This window comes from Neopelma chrysocephalum, unplaced genomic scaffold, assembly GCF_003984885.1.
Source record: "Neopelma chrysocephalum unplaced genomic scaffold, ASM398488v2 Primary Assembly neopelma1_24, whole genome shotgun sequence".
Lineage (NCBI taxonomy): Eukaryota > Metazoa > Chordata > Aves > Passeriformes > Pipridae > Neopelma > Neopelma chrysocephalum.
Window position 1 is genome coordinate 34,230,229 of NW_020897693.1, and position 16,873 is coordinate 34,247,101.

The following is a 16,873-nucleotide window of genomic DNA, read 5'->3' on the forward strand; positions in this document are numbered from 1 at the left end:
TTCCTAAACTCCCCAGCTCTATTGCATTTCTGCCTCTGAACAGAGGGTTCAGATACAGCTGAAAGCCCAGATGCAGATGTCACCCACAGTCCTGCAGTTCTGATTATAGCAGTGGATATTACTGGGCTTAGATCACCAGTTCAGTGTAATTTTTAACTTCTTACAGACTGCAAGCTCCAGGGAGAGCAGTGGAGACAAAGGACTTTCTTCTCCTTATACCTCTTCTTCTTATAGCTAGACATCCTCTGTGCCCTGCTCCTTGCTCTTAGAAGAATAGATTATTCATAGGAGAGCTGATGAAGACTGTAACTTGCTAGAGCAGAGAGCAGATGAGGAGAGGCCTGTTCCATGTCACAGAATTGCTTTGAAAGGAACAGTGCAAGGCAGTGAAGCAACTTCTCTTACATTTTGGTGTGTCCTGGGACAGTGCATGTGGTAGGGGAGAGCCCCATTTATTCTTTGTCATAGCACCCTGACTTCAGCAGAGAGGAGAATATTTATTCCCAACACATAGAGATGAAACTTCACTCTCCAAAATGGCCAAAGCAATCAGTGAGTGATGGAGTATCTGCTAAAAAGAAACCTGGCATTTAATTAACTTTTCAAAGTGCTGGTTCAGCAACCTCCATGTTTTACATTTTGAATATTGAACAAGCGTTCCTAATCGGGACTGAATTACTTCTGGGCTTGCTGGGGTGGAGAGCAAGGGAGCTGCCATTTGCTAGTGCCTCCCCCCCATGTTATTATTATGAACTCCTGTTAACTCAGCCAGATCAGCCCTAATTTTCTGCAGCAACTGCATGTCTGACCTGAACTTGGCCAACTCGGGTGGGACTCCTAACCTAAAAGGCAACCAGAAAATCTTTATGTATAACCAGGGGAAGGAAGAACCTACCTTGTGGGTAGACAAAGTATAGCACCTTCTTCACTCCTTAAAGCATCAACCTCTCTACTCAGGTAAGGCAAGCTTTACCTGCAACTGATGGCAGAGGGGGTGAAAGAGTGTCTGAGAAGCTAAAAAAACAAGGAGTGTGGTTCTTGCTGTATTTGGCCATGGCTGTCTTTTGGGATCCACATGGTTCTTCGTCAATCTGTTTCACTCAGGGACTTTTTGATACGCTGGTTTAGTGGTCACTCAGTGTGTTATATCAGACCTGGTGCAGAAAACTGTTTTGCACAATAACAGTTATGTAGGGAAAGGTGCAGTTTTTTAATTTTCTCTAGCCTTTTCTAAGCATAGGCCTTTCTCATCTTACAGGTCAGGAAGAAAGCATGCAGAAGAAGTAGAAGAGTAAGTTTCCATTGTTGCTGAGACTTCTTCCACAACTTTCTTATTTGATCTCACAGAGAAGGGGCACATGCCACTAAGCACCAGAACTCCAAGATCTGAAACTTTGGAAGTGTGCAGAGCCTGTCATGAATTCATGCCATGTGTCCTGGGAGGGGGCAGGGCTGGTCATTCTGTAGTTCCCGGGATGTGGAGTAGGTGATGGCTCTGTCACTCCCATATAACAGAAAGAAAGAAAATTAAAAAGCAACTGCTTTCCTCCCAAACCCACCCCAGGCCCTACTGTCTGCAGCCTAGAGGTTTGTCTTAGGTACAAGGCATGTTGCTTAAGCTGAGATTTCTGCTGAGCCCAGCAATGAGGGGTATGGAAGGTCAGTCTGCTGTTTAAGCATATCTGGGAACTCTCCCCTTGACAGGCCATGAGGCTTGGTGGGAAGGAAGGGGGCACAACAAGATGCTTTTCTGGGTTTGCAATTGAAATTCTTTCATGTGTTTTGCTGCAGCCATCGTCTCAGACAGCAGAGCCTGGAGGCATCAGATGATGGAGGAGGTAAGGTATCACTTACCTGACTACAAGAAGTGCCTTCATGCATGTGTGGGGGCTCTCCACTAAAGTAGCAGAGGCATCCTGTAAGAAATTGCGAAGAAATGAACCACTCTGAGGGTAAACAAATGTGGGAGTTGCCTGGGTCTCCCCACCTGCTGAATTAGGGAGAAATTAGAGGAGATGGAGAAGGAAGATGAGGAAGTGAACCTGTAGTCTAACTCTGGCTCTTCATGGACACAGAATTATAAAAGACCCTTGGAAAGATGGAAAGTGTCGAGGACATTTCTCTCTATGATTGCCTCCACATGGAAAATAGTGGACTGGGGCAAAAAGAGAGCTAAAAGCATTAAAAGTTAAAAGGTTAAGAGTGGGGAAGGGATTCAGTGCTGTCCCAAGTTAGGTGATAGTATGCTCTGCATAAAGCGTCTCACCTGTTTTATGACAACATCCTTGTCTTGTTCCCAACAAGACAAGTGCCTGCACCACTCTCCCAGGGTCTCTGTCTTAATGGAATTCTTAATTTAAAAAATCTGTTTACCCTAACCCAGGATCATAAACTAAACATAAGAACTGGTGGGTAATCCCAACCCATCACTATACAGGCTGCTGTGAAATCTACTGACTTAGCACTAGTTTTCTTTATAGTGTATATCACCTGCTCTTCTAGGACTGGATGAGTCAAGAAAAATCTCAGGAAAAATCCACAGTATGAATTTCAAGGTGAGCACTAGAGAACTGTGGAGAGCATAGAAATTCTTTAAGTCTCTGGAGCTACCTCAGTTTTCAAGGACTAGGAATCTTATACAGTGTATAAAAAGTTGCATCTGTAAAATATCATTAAGCATCAGAAGAATTACCTGGAGTCACAAAGGATCAGACATCAGGATGCTTAATGAGATTAAATGAAGACTTATTTGGGTCTTCCAGACAGATTAAGCATTGCAACACATGATTGCCATAAGTGGCACCTTTATAGCATTGGCATCTTCAGAACAGACTAAATTTTCCCCCTGGGAGGTTTCTCGGGCTTCTTAAATTTCAGCGTATGTCACTGAGACTGATAGTCTGTTCTGAACAGCTCTTTGACTGTTTGCATATGTGCTGTCCTTTTTGTTGAACTGTGGTCATGTACTCAGAGTATAGAAACTGTCTTTGCTAAGCAGGCATAAAAATGCTTGCCAAATGTTTGTTTGCAGCATGTGACTTTCAGCACTCCAAGACCTTGGATAATAAAGATAGAATAGAATTGATGCACAGTGTGGTCTGAAGATGTGTTGAATCCTAATATGCTTCAGATATTTATCTGTGCCTAACCTATGGTTAACAGTTGGATTTGGATTGTTTGCAAACTAGAGTTCAGCTTTGGATTAAATCTGCGTTAGAAGAAAGAGCCTACTAACCTGATATGGTTCCTACCCAGGCAGTTTCTGGTACAGTGAAATACACTGGGTTGTGGGTCTTATTTGCATATGGAAAATCTCTAAATGGATCAGTGCATTGCAGGCTTGTGGTCCTATTCCTACAGGGAGATTAAGCAAGCTGTTCTGGGAGAGGAGTTTTCCATGTGGGCTCAGCAATTGCAGTGTAGAGAAGTGACAAATAAACAAACTGCAGAACCTGAATAAAATTACTTTTTTTTTAATAAGCAGAGAGATACAACTAACTGTCTAGTGAAGAAGGCAGGGAGTAGCATGCACTGGCTGTGTCTGTGCAGTAAATTGAGCTGTATCAGCCTCCACTTTGCATAGAACTGCACTTGAGTTTGTGTCCTTAACTGTAACAGTAAAGCTTAGATTCTAAACATACAAAAATCAAGACATTGGTGTATGGATCCCCAAGGATGGGTCACGGTTATTTTGTGCTGCATAATGTGTTAGCTTGTACACCTTAATATGAACAGGCGCAGTTGTGTAATGATTGCTGCTGTCAACCAATACATTTGGATTGCCTTCCTTTAACCTATTAGAAAGCTGAGCTGTACCATTCCATTAACATTGTTCGTCCCCCATCCAACCTTTTCATTAGAAGAATGAAGGACAAAACTATATGCCCTTAAAAAGGTGTTCTTGTGAATTTGAAATGTGCTCAGTTGTGATTGCTTATGCATCACTAACCCCCAGAGGCTCAGAATTTGGAGTCCATTTGAGAAAGTGTTAAAAAAGCCTAGGGCCTAGGGAGAGCGCAGTTTGGCATGTGGAGAATAGAGGGAAGGTTGTAGAGCCAAGTGGAGGCTTTTGGGTTTGATATGCCTTGTAGTTTCAGAAACAAAAGTAGAATTCTTTCACTGCTCCTGGCCTGTATATGAAATAGCATCTGATTCCTCATCTCTGTGGGAGTTTGGGAGAGGACAAACACTTCTCGGGCTGTGTGGAAAGACTGAAATAATATGGGAGACTGTAAGTGGGTGGGCCAGACAGGGACATGCATGGAACAATCTGGAGTTTCAGCCATTCATTACAGTTGCAGAGGGAAACCCAGAAGACGCAAGTCATCCATACTGCACAATACAAAATACTGAGATACTAGCAGTGAAGTACCTTGGCTCAGGTCATGCTCAGAATTCATTTTCTCTATTTTATATTTTTCTTTCATAAAGGCTTGTCCAGGACAAGAGAGCCCCTTTAAAGAAGCGCCAGTATTGAGTTTTAGGAAAGCAAAGACTCCTGTTTGACTAAAAGCACCATTTGCTCCTGTAAAACCCCCAAGTTGAAAAGACTGTTTTGAAAAAGTTCAGCATCTCTCCAAAAGTAGCTCTGGAACGTCTAGTTGCTAGCTAGGTTGATTTCCTACAGCACCCCTGTGAACTTAGTGCCCATCCTCCTGAACACATGCTGGTACATGCTACTACACAGGCACAGCAAATGGATAACGCACCTTTGTTAGGTGGATATGTGTCCCACTAGACTTTGTCATGGGGGGCCAGGTCCTCTGCGTGGTGGGAAACCTGCTTTAGCAGGATTTAATGCATCACAACTTGAGGAATAATAAACCTCCACAAGCAACGTAGAAGTGTTTAATTCCTAAAGGACAGGCCTAGTTGAGTCACTTTTGGCCAGGGGCAGTTGGAGGCTTAATGCTTTGTATGTAGCAATCTGGGCAAACTGAGAGAGAGGAGTTTAAGGGTAATTGCTCAATTTTCTGTCCATGTCAACTGGGGAAATGAGCAGCAGTGACTTGAGTTCTGTACGGCAGGGAAGCTGCATGAGATGGGAAATGTGAGACTATTGGTGGAATTCGGTATGTGCTATCTGCAGAGCACTGCTTCGTTTTCTGTAGTAGCCAGGAGCTTCTGCCAAGTGCAGACTATTCTTTCTCATGAGGTGGGAGGGAAGACAGGACAACCAAGCTCACATTGAAGGCCTTCCCTTTGCTCCTTTCTCCATCAGGGTATAGAGGGCTTTACTCTGCTTGCGTGTCTCTTTCTGGCATGCAGCTACAAAGGGCTGTTTCCTGTTGGGGCAAGAAATGCTGGCATTCCACCCCCCACACAGCAATCAGCTTTATCCTTCTGTGGAGAACTTTCTTTGTTGTTCCTTTCTTGTCCACCAGTTCTGCACTGCTGAGTTGCACTCCCCCAGACTTCTTTCTCCTCACTACTTTGCCCTTGGATTTTCCTCCTCAGCACTCTACAGGGGCTTGTTAGCTGAGGTTGTAATTTCTCTCCCGGCTATTCTTCTCACATAGACTATTGCCCCATCTTCAGAAGTCCCTTTCCACCTTCTCTCTGTTACGCTTGGATGCATAGCTCCTAGAACAGGGTTTTTCTTGAGAGACTGGTATGAGATGTGTGATTCTCTGTCTATAGGAACAACAACTTGATATTTTAAAGCCGATATTTTAAAGTGTGTGAATGAGACAGCTGATTGAAATGAAAGCCTGACTATGTTACACAGACAAGCCAAACCTGACCTGCAGGTGAGGAAGGCTGCTGGGAGACAGTCACTAGTTCTTTGCCCTCAAGGCAAACCCCCTTCCTGCCTGCTGGGAAGCCTCCTCAGGGAAGCAGAGCTGACTATTAGACCTCTCTATGCAATGTTAAACCTCTGGAAGGACTTCTTACCCTTCTGGCATGTGCCAGCAGCTCCTTTCCATTTGAACAGGATGGGAGTCCAGACTCTGTGAACAACAGAGGGGGAAGTGGGCATATGCTGTGGTCCCCACATCCTTCTGGGGAATGAGGTCTGTCCATCAGGTGGGAGATATTCACAACCGTATAATATCCAACACCTCTTGAGCTGCATGAGAATATGCACCAATCATAATATTGCTCCAAACAGAGCTGAGAATAGAGCACAGTGAGGGTTATGATTGGCTCTATCATTCCTGATAAATTTTGCCAGTTACCCGGTAAGCTGCTGTTTTTACAGAGCACACCAAGTGCTACTGGATCCCAGGGACCATGAGCTGCAAGGACAGCTGCATTGGCTAAGCATGAGGGTAAGAGAAGGCAGAATTTGCAGGAACAGTCAAGGTTATGGCCAATGGGTACTTCATAGGCTCAGAAGGCAGTGATGGAGTGATTTGGGGAGAGCTAAATGGTGGAAAAGTTCTGAGCATCAGTGAAATGGAGACAGAATGAAAAATATAGTGTTTTGGAAGTGGTGTGAATGGGCTGAATAGAGAGTTCTGGGGCAGAGAGGGTCAGTGATTGTTGAGTTTCTGGGATTTTGCATTGTGACTTTGTGTGTGGCTCTGTCAGCACACCACAGTCCTCCCTTTGGCTGCTCTTCCTATGTACTACCCCGAGTCTCTGTGCAAGGTCACTGAAGGGCAGACTCCACCCAACCTGATGGTTTCCACTGAACTGTTGGTCCAGGCCAGTTTGAACTCCTCCAGTAACTGCTGGTGTTGTGATAGAGAGCCTCTGGTGTTCAAAGAAAGCTCCCTCCTGACAGCCACAGTGGTCAGGGGAGAGCAGAGAATATGTCCCAAGAGATTGTCTGAAGTTCTATTTGAAGCAGCAGACCACTGGCCTAGGGGCAGTGGACACCTTAGTTACATGGGAGCGCACAGCTTGTTGGGGGCTGAAAATCACAGTCTGGGAGCATCTTCCATTGCTAAATTCTGCGATATGGCTGATACACAGTCATATTGGGTCTGTGATTGCTGAGTCCGTAAGTGTAATTGACGGACTAGGTTTACCTAAAATACCCTTTAAGAAAAAGCTCTTGAAAGATGATTACAGAATTGAGACACCATCATTTAAAATTGCCTGAGGCAAACTCCTTTGAAAATTGCAGCAGTGGAGGGACAGAGAGAGAACCGCATACCCTTGATTGTAGTGTCATTCCCTCAGGACTAGTCCCCCCTCCTCCTCAGTTTCTCATCTGATATGAGAGAGAGCAGCAGTAAGATTCCTCATCTGTCTTATGAAAATCCGATTCTTAGTGGCTCTGATCAAACCTGTCTGGCTGTCAGCAGTGGTGGCCTTGTGTGGAGGGAAGGAGGCTTCTGAGGAGTCTCTGGATGTGAAAGTGTCATGGGTGCTGCCGATCAAAGAGGCATTTTTTAATAAATATATATAAGAAAAAATAAAAAACCTAAGGATTTAGCACAAAAGAAATGTAGTTTGTCTTGTTTTTGCAGCGTAACATGAAGAGGATGAAATAGAATCAGATGCCTGCTCCTGAACATGCTTCCACAGGAGCATCCTGAGAAGCTGCTTTCCCTGCCCCAGTAATGTTCTAATGCAAAATCTCTCATCTCCAGCATTGCTGAAGAGGGTTTTGTGTTTCTGAGTTCACCAGACCCTCTCAGGGCACCTCATGCCTTCTCATCTGCTGCCCCACTACCTGCTGAGTATATTTCAGCAGGGGAATACTGCAAAAGAACAGAGGAAAAGAGGAGAACATATGTTACTGGGAAGGAAGGCAGGCATAGTGCTCTGTCAAGTGGCTTTTGGTAAGGCTAAGAGCTGTGTTGTCACTCTAAATGCTGATAACCTCGGGAATGTGGTGGACTCTAGGTCTTGGGCCTGGCCTCCAGTTTCTCCTGTCTTCTGCTGCTGGTGAACAAACCCATGCATTAAGAGGTTCCTCACCTTTAAGGCCATCAGTGTCTGCTCCTACTTCTTGCACTATACAAGCCATGTATTACTGCTTGTGAAGCCCTGCACTGAGCCCAGCGACTCATCTGACAGGGCTGTTCCATGCCCCATCTCTCCTCACACTTCATAGAGATTTAAACTGGGCAGAGCCTTTGTGTCAGTAGCAGGCTTGGGAACTAGCAGATATGCCTGATGCCTGTTCCCAGCAAGCTGTCAGGTGTGGAAGAAGCGATGCCACACCAGGTAGTCCATGAAAGCACTACAATATCGAAGCAAGTAGAGTGTCTCATGGCCCACCTGACCCCCCAGCCAGTCATCCATCTAGCTGAGATGCAATATTATGCAAGGCAAACACATGATCTTTTAAGGCAAGGCTGTGGGGTCAGTACTGAGTCTGCTGCATGACCTTCCCTAGATTCTGTGAATCCTCTGGCATGTGCTCACAGGGTGACTTTTCCCATCAGCTTGGCCAGATTGTGCTGTTACCATTCTCTTCTGAGAAGGATGCTTTGGGACATGGGACACTCAGGTTATCTTCTGCATGTCTCAGCTTTTTAGGCAGTGCCCTGGTAGCTGTGGTACTGCCTGCTTTTCAATCTACAGTTTTCATCTCCCTGTTGGCTGATCAGGCAGGTACGCTGTTCTGTGTTGGCCTACTAGTAGGGCAACTTCAGTCAGGGAAAGGCATCCCTATGAAATTAATGTCCAAGCATCCAAAGAAGTGTTCTTTATCCTCTCCAATTGCCTGCTGCTCTCCTGAGAAACCTTCCAAGAGGCTTCAAGCTTGTTTGTGTGTTCAGCAGAAGCTGTCTGTGTCCCTTGTTCTTTATGGTTTTTTGAAGATTTTTTTGCCTGTTGCTTTCAATTTTTTCTTTATTTTTTTTTTTAATTTTCCATTTTTCCACTTAGAGAGAAAAAATATTTATTGCATTGAGATGCACTAATTAAAGCCATTTTCTGGTGTTTGGTTACTGAAGTGTTTGATGTCTCTCTGACAAGACCATGAAATGCACACAGTGTCCACAGGGACAGAATTTGCTGAACACGGTGCTTTGTAAATGAAGGGACACAGTGTCGCAGCAGCTCATGAATATGAAACGCCCATGATGCTACCTCAGTGGACTTGGAACACAGATGAATCCTGTCATGTGCTAAATGAGACCAATTTCTTTCACTTAACTTCATCTTCAATCAGACCTTCCATTTGCCTGTTTAAAATTCCCCAAACGTGATGCAGAAGGTAACAGCATTCAGTAAAACAAAGTTTTACAGCAGCAGAGATACTGTAATAATTTCAGTTTTACATTTTATGAGCAAGCAACTTAAACTAAAGTTAGTTTCATTCTTATACCTGCTTGGTTACAGGGGACTGCCAGATCCAGAAGCCACTCCTTCTGTTTTCTGGATATGGTGGTGTGTGGACAGGGAGGGCAACACAGTCCCACCACAAGAGTGTCCATTCTGAATTGGTCTTTGAAACACTCATCTGGTTGGGGGAAGTGAATCAGACAATGTGAGATGAAGTGGGGTTTTTTTGGTGTTTTGGTTTTTGGGGTTTTTTTGGGGGGTTTTTTTGGTGTCAGGATGTTGGCTCAGGAGACTTAAAGCAGTTAGGAAGGAAGCAGCAACCATGCTGCTGACTAACTGCAGGCCTGACCTGGGATATCGTTTCTAGATCCATCTTAGCTACTGATTTATTGCCTGACCTGGAACAGATTCTGTCTGTCCCCATTTATGCTGTCTTGTATCTAACAGAGAACTTAGTTCTTTGGGACAAGGACCAGATCTTGCTATGAGTTTGCAGGATTTTAAGAGACCCGGCCGGCAGGTGTTGCTACTAAATCAAAAATCAGCCCTGCTTGGGAGGGAAAGTGCAATTCACCAACTTGCAGGAGCAGCTGGGTATTAGGTTGGTGCAGGTTCTCCCACCTCCTGCTTGTTGCATTCTGTGGTTGTTACCTTTGCCTGTCAGTGTTATTTGCTAAGAGGCAAAAAAGATGATGATTACTGCATATACTTTAATATGAACATATAAAGCCCTCCTTTCTTTATGACTTGAAAAGCTGCTGTTCCTTGCCTATTGTTTGACTATCTGCATGTAGCATGGGTTACCCTCAGTCTTTCCCCTCCATCTTTTCCTCCTACCATTCACACACTTCTGCCTTATGTAATTGGTGCTTTGCCATAATTTAGTCATGAAGCTCTTTTTGTGTAAGACCTAGCTCAGTTTAACTATTGCAGTAAAAACATTGTTCTTACTTACATGCTGGAACTTAAATGTTCTGAGACAATCAATTTGGTGCAGTGACTTAACTCCCCAGTTAGCCAACATTTGGTACTGATGTCTCCTGCCCCACCATAACTTCTCTATGAATACAGTCACTTTGGTTTCATTCTTTGTTCACCCTTATTCACCATCATCTGGGAGGTGGAAGGGAGTTTGCATTTGTCATCTAGCACTCACCATTGTGTCATCGTGGTGCTCACTCATCATTGCGCAGGCCATTTGTTCACTTCATTGTAGTGACCTGATGTGTCCTTTTGTGCAGTTATTTCTAAGGTTTGCCTACATGAGCATGAGAGCCTGGCTAGTAAAGTATGTGTCAAGGTTCAGCACCAAAAACACAGGTTTATGGAAAATTATCTGAAGCCCCCACACTGAACACGAGAGTTAAAATGTGGATCACAGAGCAAAGCACACAGAGTGGGGGTTTGTAATATAACCTTGTTTTTGGAAAAATGCAGCACAAGACTGGGAGGACATGGTCCCACGAACATTTCTGCATTTACTAATGTTATATGTAAAGCCTCACTGCAGCGAATGGCAATACTAAAAGTACAGCCTATGCCTACTCTCTTGCAGCACAATAGCCCGTGTGCTTCCTTGCCTTGCAGCTGACATAGGCCATGACTTGGCTGTGTTACCACAGCTTGCAGGGAAAAAAGATCTGATCCCAAGAAGAGCAACAAAAACAATTAGGCAGCTGGAGACTGAGTGAGGGGAAAGGTTGAGTCCTTGGTGATAAACTGAGAACTGAGACACTTTGCAAACTGTACAGAGAGAGAAGGAAGAGGGATTGTGGAGAAGTGGCACTATGGAAATTGGCAGAGGGAAGAGGAAATTATGAGTAAAAAGTGAAATAAAGACCCAAATATTCAGGGCTGATTTGCCACTGATAGCAGTTATCACAGGGAGCTGATATTTTCTTAAAATTTGTCACATTTCCATTCTGTTTCCTGTCAGCTTGACAATCCTAAAGGGCACTGCTTCTGCCTAGAAATGGGCAAGGCATCCACACTTTGCAGTAAGAACAAGCATGCGGTGGCCTTTGTTGGAGGGGCTGGCAGGAGCCCCCAGAGCATTTGCAGGTGTTATGTGTGAAATATTTTTAAAGTGTCTATAAAATATCAGAACCTTGAATTTCTTTTGGAAAGAATTTCTACGTGATCACTTAGATTTTGCTAATATAGAGTGGAGGTCACGCTCTGCAAGGGGTTTAGAAATCTCTCCATGGAATTCAGTGGCAATGAGACAAAATCAGCACTGGAGAACCCAGGAGTATTTGGGAACCTGCAAAACAGAGGGGACACCACTGACCAGGCCCTAAGTTTACAGCTTTGTCTAGTGCAAAAAGAGATCAACAAAACCAAAAACAGAACTGGGAAGAGGAGACTCCAGAAATAGCTGCCAAAATGAGAACTGAGTGAAGAAATTCAGATTTCTGCTGTCAAAAGAGGATAAGGATCTGACTTTCTCCTGCTACAGGGAATGTGCTTGATGGGTGAAGACAGCTCTGTTCCCAGGTAGTTCTTAATTTAGTTGTGTTTGCTGAGAAAGATTCATAGTCTCCTGATGAAAAGGATAAATTAGCTCAGGAGAGGTTATGTGGTTTCTCATTCCCTTGCTCGTTTGCCTGGACTTAACAGGGCACATCTGCACAGAGCTTCATTCCCTGCCTTGGACCAGTCTCACCAGTCTGTTCCCTCCTTGGTATTTCTTGCTTATATACAGGGGCTTTCTTCCACATTATCGCTGAGCAGGTTTTACCGGCTGCCTCAACTGGTCAATCATGGTGATATTTTTGTCCCATAAATGCATTTTGCTACAAGTTTTACTAAGAGCTGAGAGCCCCTGCAGGGAAGAGCCAGCAGGATAGCAGCTTCTACCAGGTATTGTCCCTCCAACCAGAGGAGAGATCTGCCCGAAATGCCCAGCGATGCCTTTCTTGCACATGCCTCCTCCATCTCAGACACAGCCTGGGGGGCTGTTGCTGCAGTTTCCCTTTAAATGTCTTTGGGAAGTTTGCTGCAGTTGGAGAGCTGCTTCGCAGGCACCTGCTCCTTGGGCGGCTGGGGAGCTAGAAGGCACAGCTCTGCTGAGGCCAGCCAAGCTGTCACTCCTTTTGCCGTGGCCAGGCTCTTGCGACAGCCCCTGTCCCGCTCAGCCTTCCACCAGGCAGCCAATTAGTGAGAAATCCCACTGGGTGGCCAGCTCTGGATGGCCACCGCGCCAAGGCCCAGGCTGACCCATACCCTGCTGCAGCTGGGTCAGGGCTGCCTCCTGGCCAGCGAGTGGGGGAACATGATGGACGTTCAGCAAGGGAGGGCAGCTGAGAGCCTGTGCAGCTCTGACAGGCGGCTGGACCAGGGACTTCTCAGGAAGACTCTGCCCAGAGCCCTCAGCACCATAGGTGGGAATGTCTCTCCAGCTCCTGAATATTCATCTCAGCCTGGGCTGAAAAAAGTGGCAAAGCCAGGCCCAGCTGCCTGCTGCCATCCAGCAGTAGCATGGCCACACTGTTGGCAGAGCCGGGAGCAGCCTGCTCACTCCGGCACTGAAGGAGCCAGCTCTGCCTCTACACTAGGCAAGTGAAACCTCTTCCCTGAGCCAAACCACCAGCTTCTGCATGGTCTGAGGGCTCAGGGTCTCTGGAGAGCCTTTGTGGCCTTGAGTCTCTAAAGATGCTCTGTGTTGGGGTACTCTGTTCTTGTTTTGTGCCTCCAGTTAGTTTCCCTTCTCTTCCTCTCCTTTTTTACTGTCTAACTTTTTATAATACTTTGTAAAATCACAAACCATACAACGCTCTCAGAGCCTTACTCCTTTAGCAGGACTCAGTGTAAACTCAGTTCTTCTTCCTCAATTCTTTTGTTTGTAGCATCCTTTTTAGCTGGAGTAGCCACAGTCCTTGTGCTGGGAATACCCAGTGACCTTCACCCATTCCAGTGTCACACTGGAAATCATGAAGAGGTTTGTGACAATGCAACTAGATGCATTTTCCTTGGTGTTTATATCTGCTAGACCACTAGCACTTCCTTCCTCAGCTATCAGGAAAGTCACAGGTCTACACAACCTGAGACCCCACTAGCAGTTTCTTCAACATGCAGTTTTACATAGCTTCTCTCAGTTTCTGCCCCACATTTCATTTCTAACAGAGTCTTGGTGACTGATGGCTGAGCAAATGATAACACATAACAAGCAAATTCCTGCCAGCTGATGATGGCAAGTAGGCAGCAGGGTTTAGTGCAAGCAGCTTCTTTCGGTTTCACGGTTGTGTTCAAATGCATAGTCCATGGCCTGTAGAGTCCTACCCGTACTGCTCCTCTTGGAAGACTTCTTGTGACCCCAGGCTTCAAACTTTTATTACCTTGTTTTAATATTAAGCAATATATTTTTAATTATTGCTAAATAACTCCTTTGCATTTTCCTTTAATAAGGAACAGGCTGCTTCATATCTGTGAAGCAAGGGAACCTTTGTCTTCAGTGAGAGGAGAGCAGAGCACAACACTCCCCGCTTACTGGTGCTGCTTTCTCTTGTTGCAGACATTCCTGTGATCCCTGATTTGGAGGAAGTCCAGGAGGAAGACCTGGCCATGCAAGTGGCAGCTCCCCCCAGGTAAGAGCACTGCCAGGTGCTCTTGAGGCTCTCATCAGCTGTGCAAACTGGCTAGTGAAATTAAACCCATTTTATGCCTCTGGATGTTGGCAGCAGTGCCATTCAGCAGGATTTGGTGCTGTGTTTTGTGGCAGCAAGGCTCCAAGCTGAACAGCGCAAACTTCTTGTTTCCTATTATGCAGAAAAGCAAGTACTGCATATTCTCTCCCTTTATAAAAAACCTACATTAGAATAACATATTTGATATTGCAAAATTAAACTCTCAAAAGTGAGGAATTACTTGATTTAAGGTTGCCTGTATAACCTCGAATGCCTCCACACACATTTTGATTACGCCTGGTCGTAGGTTGCTTTGCCCTCCACAGGATATCCTTCTTAATCAAGTGCATAGTTAATTTGCAAAGTACAGTCCTGTTGTTTGAAGGTGCTATCAGAGTAGCCTTGGGGTTAGCTGAAGGGAGACCAGAAAGTTTTTAAGAATGAAAGTTTTTGGGGTTTTGTCTTAAACATATGAGAAAAATCTTCTCTGTTGGGTCTATTGCCAAGATCACAGACTGGGATTTCTGTTGACCCTGATTGGGAAGGATGGGATATCTTACTCCTGGCCACAGATGCCTCTCTCACAAGTGTGGAGTAATCATTGTAATTATATAGCTATTAACAAAAGTAATTGACACTTTATAGTAATAAGTTTAAAATTACTGTGTCTCTCACTAGAGCTCATTTCTTTTTCTCTTTTTTTTTTGATAATGCTGTCTGATCCTCTTGTATTCATGGTTTTCCTACTATAGAAAAGAGAAGTGATTTTCATGGACAAACACAAATAAATTCAATTAATATAGGTCTTTTCTATAGTGAAGGCAAGTGTGGTACGACAGTATATCACCCCCTTACACCATGTTTTAAGATGTCGTATTTGATAGCTCTGACTCAGCTCAGACATGAAAATCACTAAGTCCCTTCTATTCTGTAGCTTATATGGTGTTGCTCTCAGAGCCTCCTTTGCTATGGTGCTGGGGCTGTTTGAAGGCTCACTACAGTCCTCCTTCTAACCATTGCAGCTAGTCTATGGATCTTCTTTTTGGCATCTGGTTTCTCTGAGGGAGTTCATGGTTGTTCCACATTCTATTTTTATGCATGTGTACAACCTGATACACAGATTTGTCAATGACTGTCCATTTGCTGACTGAGATGTTGTATTGTCTGGGTACATCCATCTCAGAAGTCTACAGGGGTGATGTGGACACTCAAGGTGGGTGTCACCAGGCTATTGTTTGTGCCACCCTTTTCCTCACATGTGCTTCCACACTGACTGAAGCTTGTTCTTTGACCCTTTCTGGTTGCAGTGTGCAGGTGAACCGAGTGCTGACCTACCAAGACCTGGACAAAGATTTAATGAACTATGCTGCCTTTCAGACTCTGGTAAGTGAATGTTGCTATGGGTTGACCAGTGTGACTCCCTCTCCTTCCAGGAGCCCGTCATCCTCCACTATGATACTCAGCTGCACAAAATACACAGCATTTTACAATCCAAACTGCTTGCAGTCTGCCTGTAAGTTTGTTCCTCTCTGCATTGTGACTTTTGTGCTTGTTTGTGTCTGTAAATAATGTGTTATGGTATCTGCTGCTCAGATGAGGCTCCTGCTGTTGTTCTGGACAGAGTATGTGATCCTTATGAGGCAAATGTGCTGATCTCTAGCAAGACCTATCTGGTTAAATGAAGGTGTCTGCTTTCTCAATGTCTGTAAGACTGACTCTGTGTGTGTTCATAGGATGGGGAGGTAGACCTGAAGCTCCTCACCAAAGTTTTGGCTCCAGAGCATGAACTACAAGAGGTGAGTCTTTCTTTTGTGGAAACGCCAACAAAGTAAAAGCTTCTTGTGTGTCTCAGACTGTAATAGTAAGCCTTTGTTGGTGGGGTGGAGAAGAGAGAGCTTGTCCAAGCTGTAAAAGGTTTCGTTTCCCCAGCAGATGATTTTAAAGATATATAGTGCTTTCTCAGTGTGAGTTTATGGCATCACTATGATTGGCCACCTGCAACATGAAGGAGCTAGTAAGGAAAATGTGAAGGGCCTAGTACTGTCACAGATCCCTGCAGAAACAGTGCTGTGTTGTGTATTGTCCTTTGGTAGCCACCATGAGCTACAGGTGGTTCTACAGAACAGTACAGAGGGACAAAGGCAGAAAGCATTTGGGGGTTGGGCAGAGGGGTTTTAAAGCAGGACAAAACAACCTCAATACAACTGGGTGGGCAGGAGCTCAGGACTTGCAACAATGGATTTCTGCAGCTTTGAACTGCATATGCTTCAGCAGAAGGGTGGAAGATTTTTATGGCTCCTCTTTATGACCTGCCAGGGTGTATCTAATGTTAACAAGTATCAAAAAATCTGTCCTTTATGGAATTTTGGGACACAAATAATTCTGTCAACATTTTTAAATTGTAGCAGGAATTCACATTTCATTTTGGCTAGTATTCCTGTTCGAGCCAACTGAATCTGTGACTTCCCTGGTCAGGGCAGTTACTTTCTCTCTTCACTGAATGTCTGGCATTGTTCAGACAACTTTGGGTGTCACCAGTAACATTTCAGCATGTTTGTCTTTTTCCTCTTGGTAGGATGATGTCAGCTGGGATTGGGACCATCTCTTCACAGAGGTGTCCTCAGAACTAGTGACTGAGTGGGACCTGGGACAGTCTGAGAGAGAGGACCACCTCAGTCTGCCATAGAGTACTGGCAGAACAGACATCTCATACATGCATCCCCTGTAAATAGTTTAGCACTTCAATTTTCTATTCACTTGTTTGTATTTGAGACCTTACTTCAGACATGAAAATAAATAGGACCTTGCTTTACAGAAAAACTGTCTCACGAGAAGCATCGGGTATTTTGTAATAAGAATCTTTGTTCTCAAAAGAGTTGAAGAATTCTAAACACAATAAAATATTAACTTATGAACAGTCGCTCCACCTCAATAGCAGCTTTACAGATAACTGCAGTGGTTGATCTTTCCTCTATGGAAACCCAGCCTCTCTGGAGTGGACCATCTACCAATGGAGTGTGGTTTGCAGTGATGGCTATCAGAGAAGCTTATGGGGGAAA

At 44.6% G+C, this 16,873-nt stretch overlaps 1 protein-coding gene across 3 annotated transcripts in view; it reads left to right on the plus strand.

Annotated features, from left to right (window-relative positions):
• Positions 1-16,634, plus strand: part of IFT43 (intraflagellar transport 43) — a 43,452-nt gene extending 26,818 nt beyond the window's left edge. For all 3 annotated transcript variants that reach the window (XM_027672062.1, XM_027672070.1, XM_027672077.1), the window contains 6 exons: positions 1,259-1,291; positions 1,792-1,838; positions 13,703-13,775; positions 15,122-15,197; positions 15,548-15,610; positions 16,390-16,634. In XM_027672062.1, coding sequence (XP_027527863.1) covers positions 1,259-1,291; positions 1,792-1,838; positions 13,703-13,775; positions 15,122-15,197; positions 15,548-15,610; positions 16,390-16,500 — 403 coding nt within the window. In that variant the 3' untranslated portion in view covers positions 16,501-16,634. The remainder of the gene's footprint in view (positions 1-1,258; positions 1,292-1,791; positions 1,839-13,702; positions 13,776-15,121; positions 15,198-15,547; positions 15,611-16,389) is intronic.
• The last annotated feature ends 239 nt before the right edge of the window (positions 16,635-16,873 follow it).